This window comes from Nymphaea colorata, chromosome 14 (genome assembly GCF_008831285.2).
Source record: "Nymphaea colorata isolate Beijing-Zhang1983 chromosome 14, ASM883128v2, whole genome shotgun sequence".
NCBI lineage: Eukaryota > Viridiplantae > Streptophyta > Magnoliopsida > Nymphaeales > Nymphaeaceae > Nymphaea > Nymphaea colorata.
Window position 1 is genome coordinate 10400276 of NC_045151.1, and position 21728 is coordinate 10422003.

At 39.5% G+C, this 21728-nt stretch overlaps 2 protein-coding genes and 1 long non-coding RNA gene across 3 annotated transcripts; 2 read left to right on the top strand and 1 right to left on the bottom strand.

Annotated features, from left to right (window-relative positions):
• The first annotated feature begins 2135 nt into the window (after positions 1 to 2135).
• On the top strand, positions 2136 to 12312 carry LOC116267582 (cyclin-dependent kinase C-2-like). Its single transcript, XM_050075165.1, has 12 exons — positions 2136 to 2275; positions 3377 to 3458; positions 4805 to 4895; positions 4977 to 5009; positions 5091 to 5200; positions 5304 to 5376; positions 5490 to 5610; positions 5697 to 5814; positions 7671 to 7810; positions 8019 to 8076; positions 10980 to 11050; positions 11125 to 12312. Exons 1-12 carry the CDS (start codon positions 2139 to 2141, stop codon positions 11351 to 11353), a joined length of 1263 nt encoding a protein of 420 aa, XP_049931122.1. The 5' UTR covers positions 2136 to 2138; the 3' UTR covers positions 11354 to 12312.
• A 719-nt stretch (positions 12313 to 13031) lies between these two features.
• Positions 13032 to 14698, bottom strand: LOC116267704 (uncharacterized). Its single transcript, XR_004175651.2, has 3 exons — positions 13997 to 14698; positions 13565 to 13723; positions 13032 to 13378 (listed from the first exon to the last, which is right to left on the bottom strand). It is a non-coding gene; the product is annotated as an uncharacterized LOC116267704 (long non-coding RNA).
• Positions 14699 to 18054: 3356 nt separating this feature from the next.
• Positions 18055 to 20591, top strand: LOC116267479 (agamous-like MADS-box protein AGL80). The gene has a single exon (XM_031649209.2). The coding sequence runs from the start codon at positions 19596 to 19598 to the stop codon at positions 20553 to 20555; it is 960 nt and encodes a 319-aa protein (XP_031505069.1). The 5' UTR covers positions 18055 to 19595; the 3' UTR covers positions 20556 to 20591.
• Positions 20592 to 21728: the final 1137 nt, after the last annotated feature.

The window sequence follows — 21728 nt, forward strand, 5'->3', positions numbered from 1 at the left end:
ATTTTTGGCTCCGCCACGGGATGCTTGCAAAAGCCTTAGATGCTTAATTTTTATACTAATTTAACCTTTTTTTCTTTTTAGATTTTTTTTTTAACCAGATGTATGGGTCAGGCCTATGTTCGACTATAACTGGAACAGATCAAATCCATATCCCTGGATGATTTAAAAGCCTGGTAATCAGTTATATGATTGAATTGATTTCAAATGATGGAAGCTGAATTTGACATAGTATGATTTTTGAACCATTTGGAGAAACGAATCTGGATATGTACTAAATGAAGAATATAACTAATTAGACTGATTCTTTTGTTCGTTAAAGCTTTAAAAATAACTTTTATAAGTTTTATGAATGGGCAATTAATCAATCTTTAGGTTTAAAGAAATTATCAATTTGATAATCACCTCATTTACTGAAAATGATTAAAACAGGGGAGATTGGGGCAGATATAACCCAGATTTGGTTCCAATCATGGCAAACCCCAGATATGAAAGATTTATATTTAATGAAGTTGTCTCCAGTGTTCAAATCAGGCATGGCCAAGGTTTTAAAATTTTGATAAGGATCCAAATATCATTTTTCAAATTTTTTTATATGTAAAAGTAAATTTTTAAAAAATCTACGTTTTTTAGGAGGGGCCAAACCTACAAAGATAATTATTAAAATGTTTTTGGCAATCGAATCTTATGGATATGTTCTCGTGAGTGATTTGATGAGGAACATATATTAAGTTAGTAAATAATATTTTTTTAATAATCAAACAATAAACGTCTATTATAACATCAATCGTTCAATAAGAGAAAAATCAATTTTTTTACAAAAAATAACTTTAAATAAAACATGATTTATATTAAATTAAAGTTTATGAACACATTAGGATGTTCACGTTTGTTTACAATATTTTTGAACATAAAATTAAGAGGTCCTGCTCTTGTTTCTTAACTAAGTGGTTTGGTATAAAAAGTTTGATATCCAATTAAGAATTTGGTTCAGATTCAGATATAAAAAACGACATCCGATCATATTCACATACCCATTTTTAAGTAAATGTTGATCAGATTCATTCATATTCAAAATTCATATTTGGATTTGGATTCACAACCAAATTCAAATATGAATTTGAATATGAATGTAGATATGGTAAAGTGTGTTTCTGACTTATATCAGATCCCGGGCCCAACAAGTTTATCCATATAAGTAGGCCACGTTTGTTTACCACAGATTTGAGATCCACGGTAATCTCAACTTTGCGCTTCACTTGATTTATGATATTCACAAATTAACTAGAGTGTCGTAAAGCCATCATTCTCAATCCATAAATCTTTGTTTTGAGTGTTGTACATCAACCATTTGCATTTGATACGCAAAAAAATCATATTTAACGGACTCGTTGAGTTGGCTCAATTGACTAAAAAATCACATGAGTCAGCTTGAAATCTGACCACAAGTCAAGATTGCCATGGGTTGTACCTGATTTAGCCCGGCTTGCCTCAGACTCATTTTGTTGATGAGTTAAGTCGCTGAGCCTAAGGGTGAACATGAGCCGAGTCAAGCTCAATCTCGATAATAGCTCAATGGAAGCAGCTCGACTCGTGTTGAGTTTGAGCTCGACTCGATTAATGCTCGACAAATTCGTTTGAATATAATTTATATTCCTCGTTACGTGTTGAACTCGAGTTCAACTCGATTAAGGCTCGACAAACTTGTTTAAATAAAATTGATTTTCATGGTTACATGGTGAGCTTGAACTCGACTCGATTAAGGCTCAATAAAGTTGATTAAGGTCAGAGCTCGACTAGGCTCAATAAACCTCGAGCTCAATAATAGCTCAATGGAAGCAGCTCGAGCTTGACTCGACAGTTACGTGTTGAGTTTGAGCTCTACCCGATTAAGGCTCGACACTTATTTGAATAGAATTGATATTCCTCGTTATGTGTTGAACTGGAACTCGACTTGATTAAGGCTCTACAAACCCATTTAAATAAAATTGATTTTCATGATTACGTGTTGATTAAGGTCGACTATGAACTCAACTGGAGCTGAAAGATTTTGGCTAGAAAGGCTTATCGAGTCGACCAACGGCGCTGCACTGTATGTTTATATGTTCAACAGTACTTTGGTTTGGTGGCCTGAAAAAGCAATGCAAAGAGGCGTAGTTTTTATGATTTTCGAAATAACTTTCCTTGGAAAATTAAAATTGCCCGTTAGGGCTTTCTCTTCCAGCACGCGACCATCAGTCTTCCGGCGACACCCGGACCTTCTCGTCCGGCCAAATAGGTAAGCTTCCACTCCCCGTCTCTCTCCCTCTCCCTCCCCCTCTCGCCGTCATCTCTCTCGACTCTCCGACCTTCGTCCTTTCTTATCTCTAGCCTAGGCGGCTCGTGGATGGAGAGCGATTCCTGAAGGTTGAGTAAATTACGTTGTTGCTCTTGGATTTACTGGCAAAGTAGCCTATGATGCTTTCTTGCTTTCCTTTCCAATGTTTTTCAGCAATTCGAGCAATCGGTGACACTGGGTGGTCTCTTTTTTGGTGTTCAACTGTGTGGGTTTGGTTTTCACGAAATGTCTTCGCCGATTGCCTAAAGTTGGGTTGGGGTTACTTGCGTCTCCTTCGAGGTCTTCAAGAGGCTTTTCATGGCTTTCTTTCTCTGGGTTGATCAACTTTGTATGTTTCTGTTTTCCCCTTTTAAACTGGCTATTAGGGTTTTAGTAGATCGTTACAAAACGAATTTTCAGTTAATGTGCAAAGAGATTTCTCTTTGGTGCTATGCGTTGGTGATCTGCTTCTTGATTTCACACAGTTTGAATTGTAACTGACAGTATGACCATGGGATAACCAGGGTTAGGATATTCCTTGTGGTTGCATATGCGTTCACAGTAACAAAATGGCTGCATATACAGTAGCACATACACGCGGGCAATACGTAGTTTTTCACAGCCAATAAGAACTCACTGTTAGATGCACGGGATATAGGCATATCAAATTAACATAAAAAGATTTAGTGGGTAGATATATGGAAAATGGGCATCCATTTTTATTTACAAGCTGATAACCGTTAATCAATAAAATAGGGTCCTGAATCTGTTTCCACTGTACAGTGTAAGTCAATTTTTCTTTCTTTAATCTTCAATAACCTCCTATTTGATGTGCTATCTTTTGGCTAGTTTCTTCTTAAGCTGCCAAAATCCAGACTGAGGCACTTAGATAAACTGGAGAACCACACCACACCCATATGCATACACATATGCACTAATATACACAAATAAACGAAAACAAGTAAAACTAATGATATTGTTCTGTGTTCTGGAATTGTGTCTAGCGATTGTTAATTCTTCTAACTCTCAAGATGATTCTTCTCTTTGTTCTTGGTAGTGCAGTCAAGTATACATGGCCAGGGAGATCAAAACAGGCGAGATTGTTGCTTTGAAAAAGATACGCATGGACAATGAGAGAGAAGGAGTATGCCAATTAGCTACTTTACTATCTAATAGGACATTTTTAGATTATGGATGCATTTTGTTTAGTTTTGACTTTTTTTTTGTTACAATTGCAGTTTCCTATAACCGCTATACGTGAATATCAAAATTTTAAAGAAACTTTATCTTGAGAACATTATTCAGTTAAAAGAGATTGTGACATCTCCAGGTTCTATTTCCTCAATAAGGTATTCTTCAATTGTGTTGACTTTATTTGGTCATTGATCTTATATTCTCTATATCTAATTAGCAGGACCTGAAAAAGATGAACACGGTAGGCCAGGTATTTCTTAGTGCATTTAAAATTCCATTATCATATTTTTTCCTTTATCTATTACATTTTGAAACATTAATTTTTGTGCAGATGGCAATAAATACAGGGGAAGCATTTATATGGTATTTGAATACATGGACCATGATTTGACTGGGTTATCAGATAGACCTGGAATGCGGTTTACAGTTCCCCAGATAAAGGCAAACTTCTCTTTAGCTTAAGAAATTCATTTTAACACACTTCAGAAATTCATTTTAACACACTTAAGAAATACAGTGCTATAACTTTTTAGGCCTACATCTGCCCCTTCTATATCTGGCGACCTGACCTGCTTAAACTTTGAGCTTCTTGCTGCCAGAAGGTTTAATAAATTCAAGGAAACTACTTTCATGTTGGGACCAACGGATATGTTCCTTCCAGACTTCCAGTTTGAGGGACAGTATTGAGTCATACTGGTCATAAAATTTTTGTTTATATTTCTTTATCGTATTTTTGAGCCTGTCAGGAACACAAAATAAACCCATATTCACCTGCTGTTATTGGGGCATAGGGCTATTTTTGGTTCTTAATTTGTGCTTGTGTTTCCACTGTACAGTGTAAGTCTGTGAGCTAGTATTTTTCTTTCTTTAATCTTCAATAACCTCCTATTTGATGTGCTATCTTTTGGCTAGTTTTTTCTTAAGCTGCCAAAATTCAGACTGAGGCACTTAGATAAACTGGAGAACCACAACCATATGCATACACATATGCACTAATATACACAAATAAACGAAAGCAAGTAAAACTAATGATATTGTTCTGTGTTCTAGAATTGTCTCTAGTGATTGTTAATTCTTCTAATTCTCAAAATGATTCTTCTCATTGTTCTTGGAAGTGCAGTCAAGTGTACATGGCTAGGGAGATCAAAACAGGCGAGATTGTTGCTTTGAAAAAGATACGCGTGGACAATGAGAGAGAAGGAGTATGCCAATTAGCTACTTTACTATCTAATAGGACATTTTTAGATTATGGATGCATTTTGTTTAGTTTTGACTTTTTTTTTGTTACAATTGCAGTTTCCTATAACCGCTATACGTGAAATCAAAATTTTAAAGAAACTTCATCATGAGAACATCATTCAGTTAAAAGAGATTGTGACATCTCCAGGTTCTATTTCCTCAACAAGGTATTCTTCAATTGTGATGACTTTAGTTGGTCATTGATCTTATGTTCTCTATATCTAACTAGCAGGACCTGAAAAAGATGAACACGGATGGCCAGGTATTTCTTAGTGCATTTAAAATTTCAATATCGTATTTTTTCCTTTATCTATTACATTGTGAAACATTAATTTTTGTGCAGATGGCAATAAATACAAGGGAAGCATTTATATGGTATTTGAATACATGGACCATGATTTGACTGGGTTATCAGATAGACCTGGAATGCGGTTTACAGTTCCCCAGATGAAGGCAGACTTCTCTTTAGCTTAAGAAATTCATTTTAACACAATTGTGGTCAGTACCTCAATTGAATATATTCTTATTTATATGAATTTTTCTATGTATATCTCAGTGTTACATGAGGGAGCTGTTAACGGGACTTCACTATTGCCATGTTAATCAAGTTCTTCATCGTGATATTAAAGGTCACTGGACAGCATTGTTGTTGTTTTCACCCCATAGAATATACTGCAATGCCTTCTGGGCTTGTTTGTTTCCATTCTAACTACTTTGGCGTCTTGCTTTCTCTCCTGTGCAGGTTCCAATCTTCTAATTGACAATGAAGGGCATTTAAAGCTTGCAGATTTTGGCTTGGCTAGATCTTTTTCTAGTGACCATAATGGAAATCTCACAAACCGTGTGATAACTCTTTGGTACAGGTAACTTGTCATATCTTGTTGTCAATGATGTTGATGTTGGTTTTTGGACATAGTTTCTCTTTTCTAATTGTTGAGTTCATTGGCAGACCTCCAGAGTTGCTGCTTGGCTCCACTAAGTATGGGCCAGCTGTGGACATGTGGTCGGTTGGTTGTATTTTTGCTGAGCTACTAAATGGGAATCCAAACTTGCCTGGAAAGAATGAGGTGCCTGCTCAAGCTTATGATTTTTCGGAACTGTAAACCATAGCATTGGATACAAAGCAGATGAAACTAATCCAACTTAGTGATTCACAACTGAAAATAGCAGAAAATTGTACATGTATTACTTCGCTCACCAAGTTCCAACACTTAATCTAGAGTTTTTATCCTCATGCAGTAATTTTTTTTCATGATATAACATTTGAATTTAAAATGAAAAACGGCAAGACAAGTCATTAACCTCCCCTTTTTCCGCTGTCTTATAATTTTTGGGATTAATAATAATTTCCAGTGTTAGCAGTAGCTGAGAGGAGAGGGGATGGACTAACTGTACAGGCAGACATTTTATGAAAAAGATAATTTTAAAAATTATTTTCCTCAAATTTTAAGGCCTATACGGCTTATTTTTCGGGATTCCTCGTACTATTGCTTGTGTTAGATCCTCATTTGTCATACCACCAACTAGGCCATTTGACCTGTTGAGTAGCTGGCCTGCTCGGTGCTTTGTTGACTAGGCCTGAAAGTCATAGGGGTTAATTGGTCTTCTAGTGCATGGGCTCCCTCTTTTTCATATTTATATGCAGTGTTATTTGTATCGTATGATATAGAGGCGTATTGTATAATACATGTCATATAGGGCAGCAAAACCTATGCGATACACTTACGATGCACATGATTTGCATGTGTATTGTAGGTGTATCGGAATAATATGGCTGCTGTATCATACGATAAGACTGATACAGTCCATATCTTACAATACGGAGCTATTTTTAAGAAAGGGGCATGGTGTCCCTTTTGATCGTTTTCTCTTTTAAAACTGTTTTCCTTCATTTCTAACACTTCTAAGAGCTTTGGGAGGGGGGAGTTTTGCTGGTTTTGGAGAGCAATGTCCAAATAAATCGAGGTCGAATCTGCCGGTTTGAAGGGAAATTTACTCATGGGAAATTCATTTGTATTTGGAAAAAGAGGGCTTTTGTGTTTCTTCTTCTACAAAAGGTAGAGAATCTCTCAATTTAGTGGTTTACATAAATTTTGATTATTTTCTAAAGTTTATGAAGATATTTGTTTACTTTTTTAATGTGTTCTTAACATATGATGACTTATGAATGATGAATCATGAATGTTCATTATTGAACATGTTTTTCATGATTTTTTTTAATTTTCTCTATCTTACTGATTGTTTTTTTTATGAATTTAAAAAAACATACAGTGCGCCTTTTACAACATTGTTTATATGTATGTGTGTGTGTGTGTATTATGTGATGTTACATTCAGTGGGTGAATGTGGTGTACTTGGCTTGCAACAATATGTTATGTTTGTTATTACCCTTGTCACTTTAAATTTCTGTTTTTTTTACTTAATGATTTTATTTTTAGTCAACTGACTTGTACTATCTATTTGAGGGGCCCTACATGTGTCTACTTTTGAGTTTGACAGCTAGGTTCCTAGTTGTCAAAATGGAGATTGGTGAGAACTAAGTCTAGACAGGTCAGTTTGAGTTGATCAAAGTCGCCTGCAAAAGTAAAATCAATAAGGAGGTGTAAAACAAATCCATATATTCGCCTCCCCCACTCCACCCACCCCCCAAAACACATACACGAGTACAGACACCATCCATACTGTTTCCATTATATATTCTATGTTGATCCTCCTCTTCTTCTCTATGATATCAGTTTGAGTTGATCAAAGTGGTCTAACTAAAATAAACTCAATAAGGAGGTGTAAAACAAATCCATATATTCTCCTCACACACGCATCCCCCCCTCTAGAGAAACCACCCATGATGTTTCCTTTTCATATTCTATGTTGGTCCTCCTCTTCTTCTCTATGATTGAAACTTTCCTTTTTCTGATAATTCTAGCCAGAGCAGTTGAATAAAATGTTTGAACTATGCGGATCACCTGATGAGGTTAACTGGCCGGGAGTTTCAAAGATTCCTTGGTACAATAATTTCAAGCCTTCAAGACCAATGAAGAGGCGTCTTAGAGATGTTTTTAAGCAGTAAGTACAAAACATATGAATCAGGTTTACAATGATTTATAGTGAGAATTTGTCTTGAGGAGTTCTTTTTCTCACATTTACCTTTTTTTTTATGTTGTGTTTGTTTAGTTTTGCAGTTTATCAGTGCTTTACCACCTTATTATTGTTATTGTTTCCAGTTTACTTAGAAGTAAATGTGCACCTGAGATGCAGTTATTTTTGCTTTCAGCTTCGATCGACATGCTTTGGAGTTGTTGGAGCGGATGCTAACTCTTGACCCATCTCAGGTATCACCTTGCTATTTTCTCAGAGTTTTTGGAGGTTTGAACTTTTTGTGACAAATGATTTAGTGTATGGATGTGAGTTCTGGCAAGTGGGAGTAGCAAACCTACTCCTTGAATTCTTATAATTATTAAGTGGTAATTCCTGCTCCAGATCTGAACGTCCTTGCAAAACGAATGACACTTTGCAAATAAGATTGCAAATTTGGCCTTGGGTGTCCTTATCAGTTTTAGTGTCAGATTTACTATAGACTTGTCAAGTTCGTAAGTGTCTAACTTTGGGCTCCCATAGCAGTTAATCTCTTTCTTGTTTTGACAGTGAGCTCGGTAGTTTCCCTATGTCTGGAGAACGAGTCTTTACTTCTTATTTGTTAAGTAGCTCTGTGCATGTAAATGTCTTTATTTCTAGATAGGGCATGATCTCTTATTTGTGGATTCTAATGATAGAGAAATCACAAACTCCAAAATCTAATGAACTGTGTACTAGTATTTCCTTGGATTTCCTTTTGCTGCAAAAAGAGATGAAGGTTTTACTTTATTGTTTGTTTAGTCTTGCAACAGCCTCTCCCTCCTTCACCCCCCTCTCCCTCTCTTTCTCTCTCTCTCTCTCTCTGTGTGTGTGTGTGTGTGTGTGTGTGTGTGTGTGGTGCTGAAAGGGAAAGACTTCCTATAAACATGAATAATAACCTTTACATGATTTTTGCAAGTTGAGGTTTTTTGAGTAAATATTTATTGTTCTAATTTATTTTCTGCAAAAATCATACATGATACATGGCCATTGTATTGTCAAGTCATATAATATTCCTATTGTTGGCCTCCAAGCTTCGTTTGTTCGGTACCATGCCTTTTTTGCAAGCCACTTGTGGTGATGATCTTCCGTAGTTATGTAGTTCTCTGCCCATTCTCGTTGTCGAGTTACTATTTCAGTCTGCATTTGTGAACAGGGTGTCAAGAGGTGAGGTTGTGGCACTAAAGCATTTGGTGACTGCTTCACTTGATTCTAAAAGTGTTGCTGCTAGTGCTTTTGATAGCTTTCTGGAAAATTATGAATTACCTAACTAGCGTCTTGTTCATCTACCAAAATAAAATAACTACGATGTTTGGTTAGTATATGACATGAAAGTGATACCTGGCATTCCAATGTATTTACAGTTTTGTTGTCTTCCCAAATATGGAAATGTATCATTCAAACTTCTCCGCGACTTAAAAATGACAAACGGAATAGGTGTTTCTTTGAGAAAATTATGGTCTATTTTTGAACTTGTCGTTGTCCGGTGGGATGTCATTGGAAGAATGTTGCCAGCAATTATTCAGCATTCAGTGTTGTCAATTCTTGTTTCTGGAACAAGCTGGAGTTAAGGACCTAAGGTTTAGAACGATGCTTGCTATGATATCCAACTAGTGAATAGTTAATCTGACTAGCCAACTAATCAGTTCCCTGCTAAGTCACATTCGAATGGGGATATGGTCCCTGTACTCCCCATACCACAGATGCAGCACTGTGGTTAGAGGGACATATCTGGATACGGCTTTTTTCTTTTAACATTGTTTTTGGTTAAACTTGAAAAAGAAAGGGCAGCAAGGGAGGGTTTTTAGGAGAAAAAGGGAATGTGTGTGAGAGCGAGAGAGAGAGGCACACTGAAAATCTTTTTTGCTTGAATGGTGGAATTTTTTTTTTCTTTGGGAGGGTAGGTGGGGGGGGGGGGGAGAGACAGAGAGTTGGGGAACTGCAGCAGCATCCCGTTTATTTCTCTTCAAATTTTGTCGGGAAGAATTCTATTATTGTACATATTGAAATCTATGTCACAGTGGTACACGCCACTTTTGGTGGCGTACCCGTACCGGTACGAAACGTACGTGCTGGTACGTTTGGATCTGGTTCCAGGTCGGAACCAGATCCAAACCACATCAAAATAACGTAAAACCTAAAATCGCGAGGGGCGACCTCCTTCTCATCGACTTTGTTCCCTTCCTTGAATCCTTCCCTTGGCGGTGAGTTCTTAGCATCTTGCAGCAACCTTGGGCAGGGGCGACGGACGGCGACCGGCAACGGACGACGGACGACGACGGATGGCGGCAGCAGTGTTTAGGGTTTTGTTCTTGATGTCCAATATTGTGATTTTGTCTCTTGAATCCTTGATTGATGGCCGATTTTTTGATCAAATAGTAAATGCATCTTTCGGTTCATTGCATTGATGCCCGATTTTGTCTCTTGATGCCTACGGTGTTCAGTATCATGTTTCTATTTTCTGCACTCCTAAAGATGGATGTTTTCCATGAATGGCTCCCAATAATGTGTGAGCGTTGGGTTTAGGGGCTGCTATTTTAAATTGGTTTCTTTTCTCTAACAGTAAATACTGGTGTTCATTTTAGTTTATTGCTTGTTTCATGATTTATGAGATTATCTATGGATTCTTGGAAGGAACATTGTCTTAATATGATGATATCATTTGGTTTTTTCAATTTTTTGAATATAGTAATAATTAATTATAATATATAATTGTCGCCGTACCCGTACCAAGATTTACGAAAATGACGTACCAGTACTCGTACCCCCGTACCCGTACCCGCCTGTACCCGTACCATTGTGACATAGATTGAAATACTGAGACTGCGTGTCCTGTTTCGATCTACATTATGTGTCTCGTTATTTCTATTTACAAGGGGTTCTCTAGCTGCTTTGAAGTCAAAACTAGAGACTAGAGTTTAGATATGTTGGTACCACTCCTTCCTCTTAGCTATGATATTTATCTTGTTGAGATAATTGTGTATTCTTCCTTGATGTTCTTGCATTTCTCCAGTTTTTATCTTTTCTTCTTGAAGTCTGCTGTTGATTTTAACCTTTTTTTCTCCTTGCATCCTCTGCTGTTTGTGTTTGTCCATTAATGGTTTCATTTTCTTCTTTTCAGAGGATATCTGCAAAAGATGCACTTGATGCTGAGTATTTCTGGTGTGATCCGTTGCCATGTGACCCTAAAAGGTACAAAATCTTTTGTTTATGCCAAGTTTCACAATTGATGGCCTTCTGATAGTCGATTCTGGTCTTCCTCTTAGCTTGCCCAAATACGAGTCATCTCATGAGTTCCAAACCAAGAAGAAAAGACAACAGCAAAGGCAGCACGAAGAAACAGCCAAGAGGCAGAAATTACAGCATCCTCAACAGCATCAACGTCTGCCGCCAATTCAACAGCCAGGGCAACCACATATGCAAATCAGGCCTGGCGCTAACCAACCCATGCATAATGCCCCACCTCAAGTTGTTGCTGGGCCAAGTCACCACTAGAATAAGCCTCGGGGACCTCCAGGAGGACAGAACAGGTATCCTCAAGGCGGAAACCCAAGTGGTGGATACAATCCAAATCGTGGTGGCCAAGCTGGTGGATATGCTACTGGACCTTATCCACCTTAAGGCCGAGGTCCTGGTTATGTTGGAACCAGTATGCCTGGAGGTGGCCCTCCTAGAGCTGGAGCTGGTGCCTATGGCGTCGGGGCTCCAAATTATCCCCAATCAGGTCCTTATGGCAATTCAGGTACTGGTTGGGCGCCCAACATGATGGGTGGTAATCGGAATCCACAATATGGTTGGCAACAGTAGTCTGGAAGCAAACTGAAGCATGATCTGTCCAATATATCTGTGCACTTGACTGGTGATCCTACATTCTGAAGAGAAGGGCTCTGCCAGGGACTGTCGCTTTCACCTCAAGTGGGTCGATGGGAATTGGTTTAATGCACCAGAGGAATTCCTACAAACCAGTGTTGGATATTTAAGAATATCCCTTGACCTGGACTTAATTCACCCACTTGTTTTCAGTTTTATATGGAGAAAAACGAAATGGTTAGGTATTTCATTACTATGCTGCTCCTTTGTCCTGCAGACAGAAATAGGGAAACAAGAATGTGTGATTTGCTCTTCGATGTCTATCATAACTTGATTGGGGATGATGAACTTGTCGGTATATGGATGGGTTATGTGGGTTTTGTCTTGCGAGTTGAATCTTCCTAGTAGCTATGCAGTCCAATGATATTCCTGGTTTACTTTTTGTAAGTTCAAATATCGTGCCTGTGTCATAATCATTCACCACTAGTCTCTTTTATTGTATTTACATGCCTCGGGGCACTTAATCTGTTGGTTTTTTAGTTGAATTGCATGCTCCAAGTACAATTGTTGGTACACTTCTATGAAAGTTTGGGATTTGAACTTAATATCTAGTGAATACAATCAATCCTGTTTCATGTTTTGCATGGGAATGGTTCGGTTGTTTGTATGGTCTGAAGTTCTTTCACCAGCTGCTTCTTCCCAATATGCCACTGTGCAATCCCTTCACGTCAAAGGATGAAATGACTTGAACATGGGAATGCCTCTTTGTTAGCATACAGGAAGGTCAGTGAATCAGCGGACCTGCGGAGCCCATTAGAAGGCGAACTAATCTTGGACTATCACTAATTCTTCTGTTTTTTTTTTTTTGAAAAAAAAAATCTCAGGTTTGGTGCTTTTCTGTTCATTCTTTTTTCCAATATCTCTGCAATTAGCCCTGGATGTGCTTTGTGCTCCAAATTACCAAGCTGGGTGTCTCTTGTCCGAAGGGGAGATGGCCTAAGGTTTTCGAGGGCATCAATTCTCGTGCACGAGGTTCTGCAGGGCAAGTGAATTGAACCATCTACCATTGTACCAGCCGCCTATAAGTTGCTGGTTGTTCAGCTAACCAAACCCCTCGGCGTAGCCCTTAAAGAGTGAAAAAACTAAATACCAAATTCTAATGTGTTCGGTCAGACTTTAGCATTCAACCTGTTCGGTATGACTGGACGACTAAATTTAGTTTTAATAGATCCATTGCAACGTGCATCTGAAAAGAAAAGGAAGAGCGTCTCCATCTGATTTTGGACCCCGAATATGGTTGCTCATCATCTGAATCCAAACCCTAAATGGTTGCAATTTTTGGGGCCTGGTAGGGCTGGTCAGAACAGATTACGGAACAGTAATGTTCTATCCAAGAGCGGTTTCTTTTTATGAAAATATGTAGAGCAAGACACCATAAACAGCCTCCACCGACACTTAAAATTTGACGGGAGAAGTCAGTCCTGGCATTTTCCCAATGACGGCCTTGCCTGTGTTGGGAAAACCATAGCCGGCACTTCCGCAGAATTGTTGCTTTTCACTTGCTTGTTACAAATGCCGCGAAAAGTCCCTCTATGCAGTTGAGATTCAGAAAATTATATACATTTGTCAGCTTCCATCATCTGCAACCTTTTGTCCTACAGCGCCTTGAAGCAAGCTTCACAGAGTGCATATTTTGCATAAGCAGGATACCTGCAAAAGTGTGTAGCATTAGTAGTCTCCACGAGAAAATCCTGACCCTCAAAACTCAAAAGCAGATGATGAAATCACATTGCATAAACTTGAAGAAATTGAAAATCAAATTCAGGCAACACTGGTACAGCCAAAGAAACGAATATAACACTAAAATCATGCATTGCCCATTTACTCTCTGTGTACCAGTTCTTTTTCCTTCAAAAAAGATACAAAAAATCATCAACTCTGTTCTTTGTGCTTTACAGTTAGCAGGTGGCCACCAAATTTCCCATGCGACCTCCAGCAATTTCCTAATGCCTTTTGGAAATCCAACTTCCTCTGCCATTTTCTCTTGTTCTTTTCCTGTTGACAACATTTTAAATTGCTTATCCATGGAAGTAATTATAGATGCATATACATGTGGTAGATAAATGATTGACAAAGTTACCGAGATTTAAGACATAAATTTACTGCCACAAGAATCACTTCAACATAAGGAAGGAAGATACCAAAAGTAACATCAGAAAACAATAGGTTTCTAATTATTGGGCCACTTTTTAGGTGTAAAATTGTAATGATCTAATATGGTTGATTTCAAGAGAAGGCCATAAGAGACCATTTAAATGCAAAGCCAACCTGTTCAGAACTCTGTAATGGAGCTTCTCAAGTATGCATATTCCTCGCTAAGTTCATAGACATTTCCGGCAGGCACAACAACGTTGTCTATGATCCACCCCTAAAATAATAAAGAAAATTCCAGGTGAGTAATTTTTTCCTTGAAAGTCAAATAAAGCTTAATTTACTTTGACTGATCTAAATCGTTTCCGAAAATTTTGAAAAAAGGTCGAGACACACACACACACACACACACACACACAGAGAGAGAGAGAGAGAGAGAGAGAGAGAGAGAGAGAGAGAGAGAAAGAGAGAAGCGCCTAGGATTCAGCCCTTATTTAGGCCTGTATCATTGGTAGCCCTAGAGAGTGAGCCAGCCCCAAATTGTATGTCTAAACCAAAATTTTCATCAAGATGTCCATCTTAACTTCACATCTTTCCTAGAAAGATCAGACCACAAAATAAAGGAAGCAGTCATGCAATGTAATTTCAATGAAGTTGGTGTCTAAGAAAATGAAGATGGACGTTAATGAGATACAAAGTCAGCAACTTTGCATCTAAATCTGGTTGCCACCATCGATCTACAGCAAATGATCATTTTTCTTGTTTAAGATATGTGTTATAAAGAAAATCTCATGTGCGCTTCCAAATCAAACTCCTAAAATGCAGTTTGAGATGCATAGAGTCAAACTTAATGGAGTAAACAAGCTAATTGCAGGACAATGAAACACCCTGAAGAGCCTGAACCTCAACTGATATACTGAAGCCAATAAAGGCCTGCCTTCCAAAATATCAAAATTTCTGAAAATTGGGTAACGGATGTCAAGCCTTTGATGAATAAATGGACCATATGCAATATCCACCTGTTAATCCAGATTTTTCACATTAGACTTGATACTACAAATAAAGCTAGCAGAATTAAACAGCAAATGTTGCGACTGTCTAGCAAGTAGCTTGGATTCAGTAAGAAGCTTGATCAATGAATCTGAAATCTGACTCTGATATCTGACTGAGCCACTTACATGTGAGTATCTGATCTTATGCTTGCTGAAATACTTGCAAGGGTACACTTAACTATAGTAGGCATAACGGAATGACAGAACCAACCTGATTGTAAACAACAGTAGATCACAAAGTTCCATGAAGAGCAAAGAAGACACAAGCATCTTTTTTCTTCCAAATTACCTGCTGAAACTTTGTTGTGCCAAAGTTCCTCCTATTTCTGATCATGCATCTGACCTGGTCCTGCTAATTAGTCTGACATGTTGAGTCTGAGAAAGCCAACCTCTTACTATTGTATATGCCAGTTGAGTGCAAAAAAATAAAGTTTAGCTGATAAAGACAGACAGGGCTTCATCTAGCCAGACCAAGATCCCTTGACTCCTAGGTTCTTTATTTCCTGGGTCTATTCAGGCTAGCCCACCTAGATCTCACCTCCCTTCCACCAATTCAAAGCACCAAAAAGGTAAGCTGCATGGGACCTTCAAATCTCACATCATTGTGACGAGATTGGAACAAATTTCTTCTTTCTGTCCTACATTTCCAAAGAATTCTTCTTGCATCTTCCACCCCTCAAATGGCACTATACGAATCATGTAAAGGGATAATGGCGATACCAAATATCCTTCAAAATGTGAATTGGAAATAGTTTAATGTCCTCACCTTATGAACGTATTATTATGAGGAAGATACGGCATGCCATCTACAAGCAAAAGAAGGAAGAAAAAGTGAACGAGATCCAGATTTTGCTTATTTTTTGCTGCACGAGGAAACAGAAAGGAAAGGATGTCAAAGATATGTTACTACAGAGCCAACCAAGTGAATATAAAATATCGAAAGAAGGATGGAACACTAGACCCTCTTCATCATTGTACCTTTGCTTCACCTTCAATCACTATGTTTAGACTCTAAAACTTTCCTCATTTTAAAAGCAGCATGTCTATGAATTAAAGAATTCGATGCCTGATAGTATGCAAGAAAACAAAAACAGCAACATTTTGCTTACTACCTATGGAGATATTAAACAGCAATACATATTTTAAACTAAAAAAAACCCAAATAGAATGAACATGACCACAATCCTTATATCAGATGCGAAATACATTTATATCTCTCTCTTTTGCTTCTTTGGGATCACTTCTAAGCCTAAACTCTGTCCTCCTTTCCACGTTTGGTTTGTTGCCTTCTATGTTGACGCTGTTAAGCAGCAAAATGTGCCAATATATCAGTGAAGGTCATGCTAGTTATTCCCTAATCGTTATACTAAAAATCTAGGCATGGACCCAAATCTTCAGATGGAGAAGGGAAAATGTAAAGAGAAAATAAAGACCATATCTTTGGCAAAACCTGCTGTCTTAAAAAATGAAAATCCAGCTCTTGAGATATTGATTAGCATTACAGGATCTGCGATCTGCAGTTCGCAGCTGTTCTTCTGGATCTACCAGATGCTTATCCACAACACCTGGCTTTCTAGGTAACGTGATTGATTTTTGTACATGGAATTACCTGTAGCTATCTAGCATTTGAAAAACATAAGCATACAGATTTAGAAGGGTAAAAACAAGAGAACGTGGGATGACTGACTCATGAATGAATTTTTCTTTTTTTCTTTTTCTAAATTGCTGATGTCATGCCACGATCGTTGATTGACGTCTGGAAGGGCCTTTCCTACCTCTTTTAAACAGAAATTTGTCTTTATTCAAAGAAAAGAAACTAGCTAGAAAACCAAAGAAAGAACTATTTAATACAGCTCAGCTTTACAAATCTGCAGAAAAGAAAACCTGTGATCTTTTGTCACAAGTTCAGTCATGAATTGTACGACCTGTACTTGTGCATGGCATGTGCATTACTGTCGTGATGATGGAAGAGATCACATGTACATGGCACAGCATGCCTTTGCTAAGTCCAACCTAGTAGCAAGCCCTAGATTGAAACAATATACAAAGCTACAGGAGGAAGAACAAAGAAAAAGGGCTCTCTCACTCTCTCTCTCTCAATCTCCGTCGGACACACATACATGCAGAAAGGAAGGAAAATTATTTGCAAATGAGCTTAAATTTAATACCCATGAACCCCTCTAGTTTAGCCAAGTTTTAGACTTAAATAAGGGAAGGTGAAAAATCTCTCTCTCTCAAACCTTCTGTGAATGCTAACATGCAGAGCAAAATCAGAAATTGATGCCACCAGGGGCTAATTTAGACTGTCAGGGAGGGAGCTCTACTTTGATTAAATTTTATAATTAAAAACATTTGTAAATTTGACTACATCCTGTTTTCTGCAGTTGTAATTGTATATTTTTGGAAAATAAAAATCAATATAAAATTGTTGGTTTTTTTAAAGCTAGGATGTTGTATGTTGTTAGATTATGCTTTTTCAAATAGGGTATGGGACCATGCAGAATCTTACGGGTTGTGGAAAAAAGAGAATTGGGAACAGAAATTAGGCCCTAGAGATAAAGGAGACAGTGTAATCTGTGGGTTGTAGAGACTTTGAGCAGAAAAGAAAGGAAAAAAAAAAAACAACAGAAAACAGGCCTTAAAACTTTTTATACAATATAAAAGACCAGTGTCAGGACATGACAACATTAGGCATTGATGGGTACATATTAACTCACCGTTATCTGCTTGGCCAAGTGCTTTCTGCATTACTTGGGTCTCAGATCTTGAAGAGGACAGTGAGTGTTCTGTGATCGACCTGATTCATGAATAGAATTCAGGAAAGGAACTACAGATGAAGTCATGCATACTGATTCACACTGTGCACCTCAAATCAATGTTACTGGAATTATAATTAAAAGGGTAGAGACACACACACACACACACACACACACACACACAAACAGAGAGAGAGAGAGAGAGAGAGAGAGAGAGAGAGAGAGAGAGAGAGAGAGAGATAAAGGAAGGAGTTTCTGACATTTGAAAGGAATGCTTCTTAGGCCTAACGTGGAACGTGTACTGAATCACTCTCATGTTCTTGCTGGCAAAAGGCGTTTCTGACATTCCAAATGGAAGAATCGGATAGGAAGTGAGTCACCATATGAAGATCTCAATGATAAAACAAATGGAGTTGGATGCATTAAACTGAAATTAATTGAACCAAGACTACTTAAGCCATGGTTTAACAACATACTTTACTTTGGTACAAAGTGAAGAATCAGTGCTTAAATGTGCAAGACGTCCCACTCTATGACAGCCTTGGTCTGTGTTGTTCGGCGACTCAAACAAGAGGGGACCTGATCATAATAACCTAGAGTGCCATGAAGAAAGTAGAGAATCGGGGCTTAGACCTGCCATGATTCACCAGCTACTAGTTCAAAGTGAAGAATCTTACTTAGAGCTTGACAAAGTAAGGGGCATGATAGTTTGATCCGCTTGCCAGGAACAGTGCTTTCAGGGTTCACACATGACAGACACATTCACTGTGGACATAGTCCGAGACGGTAGAATACTGAATCGCCCCACTATGAAACCAAAGTATAGCAGTGATCAATTTGCACATATCTGATATAAATAATCAATTCTCAAATAGCCATGCACCAAGTGATTTTGACAGTTTAGGTACAAAGACTAAGAAAGTGGTGCAGAATCTTCTGAGTTCAGATTGTATCCTGGAGTGAAGAATGAAAGCGCCGACCGCCATGTAGCAAAATTCATAAACCTAATTGTTTGAGACAATCAGCGAAGTAACAACTTGTAATCTGGAAAAAGGAAATTGTTCATGTTCTGCATAGACTTTACTCATCTGGACTGACATCTTCCGCGCTATTGCATATATAGTTCAAAAGAGAAGCTGTACGTGCCAATAAATCTTCGGGTCGCCAAAGGCAACATTGTAGACGCCATTTCCTTTCTTACATGAGGCCACTGCTTTTCATGCACGCAATGGTGGACCTCAGTTAAAGAATGACAGACCTTAATCGACCACAATGCTGTCCAGTTTAACTCTGCTAGTCTGAACACCATCTAGGAGAAGTCTGAGACCAACTTTTAGTTCTGGAAGACCCTCCTCTAAGACTGCACGGACAGGGTAGATGGGGACGCCCTGCACTCTTTTTTTCAGTTCTCCATAGACCTCAATTGCACCTGCCTCGTCAATTTTGTTAGCAACTACAAGAGATGGCCGCTCAGACAACCCAGGCTGGTGACATTCTAGCTCCATAACTAGGTCTCTTGGCTGTTCCCACGGTGGAATCCCTTTTCTTCCATCCAATGAAGCCGATAAATCTACAACATACGCAAGAATCTTTGCGACCGCCTATTGATTTAAGTACCGGTGGTTTCCTTACTTCTTCGTTCCTTGTCTTCATTCACTTAAATTCCAACGGTCCATCAATCACCAACAACCTCACTCATCAACTACCCAAACGCAAAAAATCTCATACAAAAAGGGAAATCTGGTCTGTAAGGGCCGTCCCAGATTCCGGATCTGTGGTGATGTGCTTGGAAGGGAAGGGAAGGTGGTGGTAGATTTAAAATAGGAAGGCGGATTTGATTTTAAATAGAGGGGGCAATCAAAGGAGGCACCATCCCTCTGTTTCCTCTCTCTCTTTCTCTGTGACAGTTAACCAGGCCATACGTTGCTTTCCTCCATATTTCCGTCCGCCGTCTCCTGTTTTCCGCCGATGGGGCGTGCCAAGCTTCCGATCAAACTCATCACCGGCGAACGATCCCGCAACGCCACTTTCACCAAGCGCAGTCGGGGCCTGACGAAGAAGATTTTTGAGTTCTCGACGCTCTGCGACGTGGAGGCACGCATGATCGTCTATAGCTCAGCGCCGGGGTCGTGCCCCCAGACGTGGCCGGAGGACCCAGCTAAGGTCGGGAGGGTGATCAAGCGGTTCCAGCGGGCGCCTAAGGAGGAGCGCGACAAACGGCAGCAGGACATCTCGAGCCTTCTGCGATCGAAGAAGAAGAAGCTGCAGGACGAACTGGAGCACAGGCGGGAGGAGAACCCGAAGCTGGCGTCTCTGTTGCTGTGGAACCAATCGAGCCTGGAGGACATGGACCTCAAGGGAGTGCTCGATTTGCAACTCCGGCTGGACTCCAAGATGAAGCAGGTGAACCGCAGCATTAAACAATACCTGGGTGAGTCATCGAAGGTGCCGGGAAGCACGAGGTCGTACCATGTCGCAAGGTACGAGACCAAGTTGCAGTCCGCTCTTCTTCCGCCACCTCCGCTGCCGGCAGGCACCATTACTCTGTTGGAATCGGAAGAAGTACTGGTGCATTTCGGTTACGACAATGACAACGCGCCTTGTGGTGGTGGTGGTGGCTTAACCAGCTGCTGGCTCAGCGACTATGAGGCCGCTCTCATCCCTGGCGCCACTCCTGCTTGCTACTGCACCCAACCGACGCCATGCATGCAAACACCGGCGGCGTTCGAGTGGGGGATGCAGGAGAGCAACGCCTCCTTCATGGCTGAAGAAACGTTCACCACTAATATCGATGATCAGAAGACGATGAAGCATCAACAGCAGCTCGTCTCTCAAGCACCGCCTTATACCCCTACTCCCTCCGATGCACGAGGACATGGATCTCTTTATGGGCCTCATGGATCACTCGGGCCCCATGCAGTCGTTTGATTAGTGGATGGATTGAAGTCATGCAAGAGGCCATGGGTAGTCACCGGTTCTTCCTTGTTGCTTCAGTCAGTCTTGGCTTCATGGTCGCTTATGTGCTTCTTTTTGTAGCTATTCTCTTTACGCTGGTTTTTGAAGATTTGATTATAAGCTAGGGATTCCATTGATTTAAATTGTAAATATATATTTTCCTTGCAGCATGTAACTGATCTTCCTTCCTTCCACTTCTTGGTCTTGTTAATGTTCCTTTGGAAGTTTTGGTCGGGATTAACTCTGTCTGGTTCAGTTTAATGTAATGTAACGTAGATCATTTTATTGGCCGAGCCAAGATTGGTTTTGGGTTGCCTGCCCGTGGCCGGATTTGCTTCGTATAAGCTGCGTCATGTTTGCATAAACGATGTTGGTAGTTATTAATGATTCATTAATGAAGTTGATCGACTCAATGTACGCAATAATGAACTCTGTACTCGTATTCTTAATCAACGGTGAGTTCTCTATTTCTTACTATCGATCGATGGAGTTCTTTGGTCTCTCTCTTTCTCTCTTTGACATTCTCTCATCACCCAATTCATTAGTTCAAAATTCGACCTGCCTTCCCCTAGCGTCTGGCATAGTTCTATCTCTCACATCTTCTCCTCTCACTTTTGGTCTGACATGCTTTCTGTCCTTCATCTTTTCCTCCGCCTTGCTGACCTCTCATCGTCCACGTCCCCATCCTGACCCCTTTCACCTACCCGTGAGTTCATTTTTTCTTCTTGCTACCTGGTCTTTTTTGGTCCTTCTATCGCGTCACTCCCCTCGGTATCTTTGGTTTCCTGGCCCATCTTCTCGTGCCATTGCTTTTGTCTGACTTCTTCTGACTGGCCATATCAACACTTTTGATCACCTATAGCGCCTTGGCATCAGTTTGGCTAACCAGTGTCCCCTATGTCTTGTTGCGACTGAGTCTCGGATCCACCTTTTTACTTTTTGCCCTTTTTTTTCTAGTGTCCTTGCTTGTACTTGGCCTTCCCTTGTTAGTAATCTTCTAAACCCACCATCCATTCGTCTTTTCTTCTTCTTTTGTCCTTTCCCCTACTGACTGCTTCCTGGGGTCATGTCTGGAGGCCGTGGCTCATTTCAACTTGGTGGCGCATTTGGGTGGAGCGCAACAACATGGTCTTCAGGGGCACCTTC